At 36.1% G+C, this 5,520-nt stretch overlaps 1 protein-coding gene across 1 annotated transcript; it reads left to right on the forward strand.

Moving 5' to 3' along the window:
* The first annotated feature begins 2,683 nt into the window (after nucleotides 1-2,683).
* Nucleotides 2,684-5,162, forward strand: LOC141724682 (nudix hydrolase 8-like). Its single transcript, XM_074526909.1, has 9 exons — nucleotides 2,684-2,907; nucleotides 3,164-3,429; nucleotides 3,623-3,688; nucleotides 3,883-4,020; nucleotides 4,115-4,189; nucleotides 4,302-4,352; nucleotides 4,429-4,463; nucleotides 4,562-4,670; nucleotides 4,828-5,162. Exons 1-9 carry the CDS (start codon nucleotides 2,796-2,798, stop codon nucleotides 5,002-5,004), a joined length of 1,029 nt encoding a protein of 342 aa, XP_074383010.1. The 5' UTR covers nucleotides 2,684-2,795; the 3' UTR covers nucleotides 5,005-5,162.
* The last annotated feature ends 358 nt before the right edge of the window (nucleotides 5,163-5,520 follow it).

The following is a 5,520-nucleotide window of genomic DNA, read 5'->3' on the forward strand; positions in this document are numbered from 1 at the left end:
CTAACCATATAACCCCGGAGTTTATGCCATTTCGGGAAATAAAAGAAAGAGAAAAAGAAAAACAGAAAGCCACTCAGAAAGAATTAACCTTCGAATCGAAACACTAAAGTATATCCTACAGTCTATACATACATATATATACACCTACAACACAAGCCATGAACAGTCACAAAAGCCAAAGAACAAACCCAGTTTTTACATAAATTAAACCCCTTATTCGTACACATACAAACACCAAAAAACAAACCCAGATTAACAATAAACATCAACTATTTTTATGCAAACAAAACCTAAAAATCTCACGCCGGAGTTGCCGCAAGAAACAACCCCCCCTCCGGTTATGTTTTGTAGAGTCCCCTACCTAGCAGGTTAACCTCACACTGGCTGCCACGCGGACAAGGCTCTAGCATACGTGAGAGAGGAGAAGATCCGGGAAAAAACAGAGTTATCAAGTTTGCTACCACCTCATGAGCTTTCAAGGAACCTATCGCCTCCTCAACGATCATCACATCCAGATTTTCAAATTGTTCTATTATCGCGGTAAGAACTTTTGAGGTACATCCAGCATGAGTTTCTTTACTATGTATGATTCAAGAATGGTTTCTCCCAAAGCACGTATGTTGGTTACCAACCCACTAAGCTTAAATAAAAATCATCAAGAGATTCAGACTACATCATGCTCATTCCCTCAAACTCTGATTTCAACGTTTTAATTTTGGCTATTTTGACGCGTTCATCCCTTGACATGTCATTTTTATGGCCTCCCAAGCCTCTTTCACAGTATTCTTCTTGGCGAGTGACATAGAATATCTTCCGAAATTCCCTGCTAAATGACGGTCAGAGCGATCTTGCTTGTTCTGTCCTCGATCTTGTCTGTTTTTATGCTTCTATCACCTCCCAAACACCGTGGGCTTGCATATAGACCATCATATTCATGGCCCAAACTGTGTAATTACCCCTGGTTAGCATAGGATAATTCAGGCTGACTGTCCCGTTTGTGAGTTTTTCTGTTTCCGCAGTCGACATCCTTGGCATATATTTTGGCATTCACCGTTGCAGGTCCTGATATTCTAAAACCAGAATGTAGAAAATATATAATGTATATAGTCTCTTTGTGAAACCTTAAACTGGAGAACACGAAGATATAAACTTCACGTTTTCATTTTATTCGTGATGCAACAACTGAATTCTTAGATACAAAGCAAAGTACATGGCAGGGAAAAGGAAATGCAGAATATAGAAAACAAAATTCCTAATTCTCCACCGATTTTCTTATTCTCCAAGACTCCTAAAATCACTCAACAACTAATTGATCACAACTGGCCTAGTTCCCAGACCAAAATAAAAAAACATTAAAATAGATAAATAAGTTTAGATTAAAAACCAACACTTCTTTTCTTTTTTCAGATTATCTGTTCGTGTATATGCTATTAAAATCCAAGAGGCCCTGGGATTAGGCGGAGCAAGCACCTGAGAGAGATGTTATAGAGGAAGAGATGTATGCCTTTACAGAGCGAACAACTTTTAACTCTTTAACGGAAGATCACATTTTATTAAAAAGTAAACTTAATACATAAGTAGCAAATTCCTTAAAAAGTTTAATTTCCGATTCCAGTGATATGGTTGTCACTTGGTCTGTAAAAATAAGATAGATGAGACGTGGCTTGTGTTGGGCTTGCTGAGCAGGCATAACTCCACATTAGTATGATATTAATTGGAGTTGTGTAGCTGCTTATATTCTAGCAAACTGCCCCTCCCACAAACGATGTGGGACAACTCCTAACAATCTCCCCCTTCACACATCGGGCCCGACACCTGTCGATTCTGTCTCCTTCAGTGTAATCCGCCTAACTCCACATTAATTAGTATGATATTGTCCGCTTTGGGCCGAACCCGCACGAGTTTGTTTTTGGGCACCTCCCAAAAGGCCTCATATGCTTATATTCTAGTAAACTGTCCCTCCCACAAACGATGTAGAACAACTCCTGACAGCTTGATCCAAATCCACCAGGAATGCTAATTGTCTAATTGGACAAGTTGAAGGTAAAGAGAACTGTTGGAGGATAGAATGAGAATGATTCAAATACAAAGAGAATAAGAAGAGCATGAAACTTTTGTTAACCTAATGCGTGGTTGTTTGGCTAGTGAACATCTCATTCATGCCATAATATGATATGATATGCTGATCACAAAATGTATATATATTCAGACTGTAGTACAGAATATTGAGCACTTGCATCAAACTGTGCTAAAACAAATGGAATGCGCATTTCCCTTGTTGGAATATGGAATAGCAGCACAACTGAGGGGATTCTTGTACTTACTGATTTCTTAGCCTGCTCATAAAAGTGATTATAAAATATTTGTTTGTTTAAGTAAAACTGTAGTCTATTTGTTCTACTTTTATTGCCTATCGTTTCAGCCTTTTCAGCCTCATTTCATTGCATATATAACATACAGCTACAACTTAATAAACGCGGGGGTGGAATTTACCACTTCTCCGAAAAGTAGAGAGCTTGCTTTCATGAATAACATAGCTTCTGACAGAGGTTTAATTTAATCAGAAGTTGAACGCCCCCATACTTTATCACATCAGGCTAATTATGGGAGAAGATATGTACATTAAGGTAGACTGAGGAATAGACAACAAGGTCAACTTGTCTTACGGAACCATATTCCATCAACATTCTTATTCTCTTCTTCTGAGCTATGCAAGTAATGTTAAGTCCTTCCCTAGCTTGCTATATATACCGAGTTATCAAACCTTTTCTTTCTCATAATTGGTTAACGGAACCATGGCTGTCAAGATGGGTGTCTCACCTTGTTCCGGCAATTACAATCAGCTTTTTGTTCCAAGTCCTTATGTTTCATGGTCTATGGAGGGTAGTTACCGTGGCTTATGGAGCAGTGAGTACTTTATTTTTCCCACTCATTTAATCACAATTATTTTTCCTCCAGCCTTCTTATGATTCTGGCATGAAAAAGAAATAAAAATACAGAAAGATTAGTAATGTATCTCATTCCGCAGCAGGTTGCTTGATAACTCGGTGTTTAAAATTTTAACTATATTTATTATATCAACAAGTTCAACTTATCAAAGCTTTCTCTGTTAAATGAAAAAAATGAACAAGTTGAAGAATTGTTGTTTTCTCGTTTGTTCCAGAGATTTTAGTGCAGCCATTTCCCTCCAAGTTGCCGAATGCTAAGCTCACCAACTTTCCAAGTCCATATCAAGGTGGCAGACGTATTCATAAAAATGGTGTTCAAGTCTTGTCTCCTAATATCAACTCACCAAGCTTCTCTGTGGAAAATCTGGATGGATGGGATGATGAATACGATGGGATCATAATCGATCCAGAGAGCTTACCATCCAGTGCAAACGCTTTTGCATCTGCACTAGAGGCCTCTCTTTCTAAATGGAAGCTAAAGGTGTGATATGTGCAGTACATGACACTTGATAGTACTTTCAATTCAGACCAACTATATACAGTTTTTGGGAATGTGTAGGCTGAACAAAAATTAAGAAATGAAATCTTGGATTCTTAAAAGCATGATAACTTTTTACATGAACATGTAAATTTTGAGGTCTATTTACTGCTGTCTTATTTCAAATATAATGCAGGGTAAGAAGGGTGTATGGATGAAAATATCACAAGAACAAGTTGATCTTGTACCTATAGCTATTCAGGTATAAATTATCTCCAACCATGTCAATGTAAAATTTAATTTTGAACACTAAGATATTTAACTTAAAGATATGTGTAAGTTCTACAGGTTCTTTCATTTTGTCGTAATCTCGAATGATTGCACATAATAAAACTAAAAGAAGATAAAAAGACAAATAGAGAAACTAAGGCACAATTAACCCTGTTGATTTTGTAGGAAGGATTCCAGTACCATCATGCTGAACCTGGATATGTTATGCTAACGTATTGGATTCCCATGGGGCCATGCCTACTCCCTGCTAGCCCTTCGCATCAAATAGGCATTGCAGGATTTGTTATCAATGAGAAAGAACAGGTACAAGCGAGATGTCTACAATTTGCTACATTTTACAGTTTTGAACTATAAATATAGAACTGGATTTTCTCTACACAATTGTTTGTGCATTTAGATTCTTGTGGTAAAGGAGAAATGTCCATGTACTTGCTGTGGAGTATGGAAATTACCCACTGGTTATATCAACAAGGTGATTGTTCTCAGCATTGAAATGTTGTTTTGTCAAAAACTCAAGATAATCATTCATGTCAATTGCTAAAATCTGAGCTATTTAACGGTGCCTTGTCTTATTGACTATGCAGTCTGAAGAAATATTTGATGGAGCCATTAGAGAAGTGAAAGAAGAAACCGGTGTAATTATACATCCAATTTTCTTTGTCACCCTTTACTTGATACCTTGAACCTAATCACTACTTTTTCCATCTGCAGATCGACACAACATTCCTGGAAATGGTTGCCTTCAGGTCAAACTTTGTGCTACCTGAGGTTATATGAACTTAAGAAGATAATGGTTTTTTTTTTAAATACATTCTGAGAAAATATAATTGTTTGCAATGGGCAGGCATGCTCAACTAGTGGCTTTTGAGAAATCAGATTTAATGTTTGTGTGTATGCTTAAACCACTGTCTGGTGAGATCACAATTGACGAAAAAGAGATCGAAGATGCTAAGGTGACTGAATTGCTCATTTCATGTTAAATTAACCAGAACCAAAATGTATAGACAGATTTCTAGTCTCTAGAAATTGAGAAAAATAAACTGGACAGATGCAACAACATGCTAAAACCATGTGTAGTAATGTACTGCTAACTTTTGCTATTTGGATTAGTGGATTGAAGTTAGGGAACTGATGGAACAACCGTATTACCAAGAAGACGAAATGTTAAAAAGGGTAATTGAGATATGCATGGCTGCTCATCAGAATCGTTGCTATGGATTCACTGCGCATCAATTAACCTCCTCTATATTTGATGGGCAAATATCAAATTTATATTACAGACCTTAGTAACAACCAAGGCATCTGTGGTTCTTGAGCTGACTTAAGGGTATAAAATATATGTTGAACTAGTGTTAGTTTCACATATCCACATAAATGTACTCTCATATACAAAAGATTGATTGTTAGTTGCCTATGTTGATTAATGCATGATTTGTCTTTATACAGTTGAATGCTAGTTGAGAATTACAGTAAGTTTTTAGTAGTATATTTTTTTCTGAGCAGCCTTTTTTTGTATTAACAAAAACTCTATTTTAATATAAAACAAAAAGGACTTAACACTAGGGTGCATGTTACAGCGGCACAGACATGTCAAGATGGGTATACAATTTAGCCATGCCTTTCATGATTGGGCATGCCTTTTTACTAAATTTTTTTTAATAATTATTTTAATATTAGAAATATCCAGAAATAATAAATATAATTTTAAAATATTTACATATATTTTAATATTTAAAAAGTTACTAATTTAAATAAGTATTATGATGGTATTTGGTTGTTACTGTCAACTAACTTTAATTTTAT

The sequence above is a fragment of the Apium graveolens genome, chromosome 5, assembly GCF_009905375.1.
Source record: "Apium graveolens cultivar Ventura chromosome 5, ASM990537v1, whole genome shotgun sequence".
Lineage (NCBI taxonomy): Eukaryota > Viridiplantae > Streptophyta > Magnoliopsida > Apiales > Apiaceae > Apium > Apium graveolens.

Bases quoted from the DNA above. Each gene is read 5' to 3' on its own strand.
- LOC141724682 (XM_074526909.1), top strand. From the start codon at position 2,796: ATGGCTGTCAAGATGGGTGTCTCACCTTGTTCCGGCAATTACAATCAG. The intron at 2,908-3,163 runs GTGAGTACTTTA...CGTTTGTTCCAG, and splicing joins TTACCGTGGCTTATGGAGCA to AGATTTTAGTGCAGCCATTT. The intron at 4,464-4,561 runs GTCAAACTTTGT...TGCAATGGGCAG, and splicing joins CTGGAAATGGTTGCCTTCAG to GCATGCTCAACTAGTGGCTT.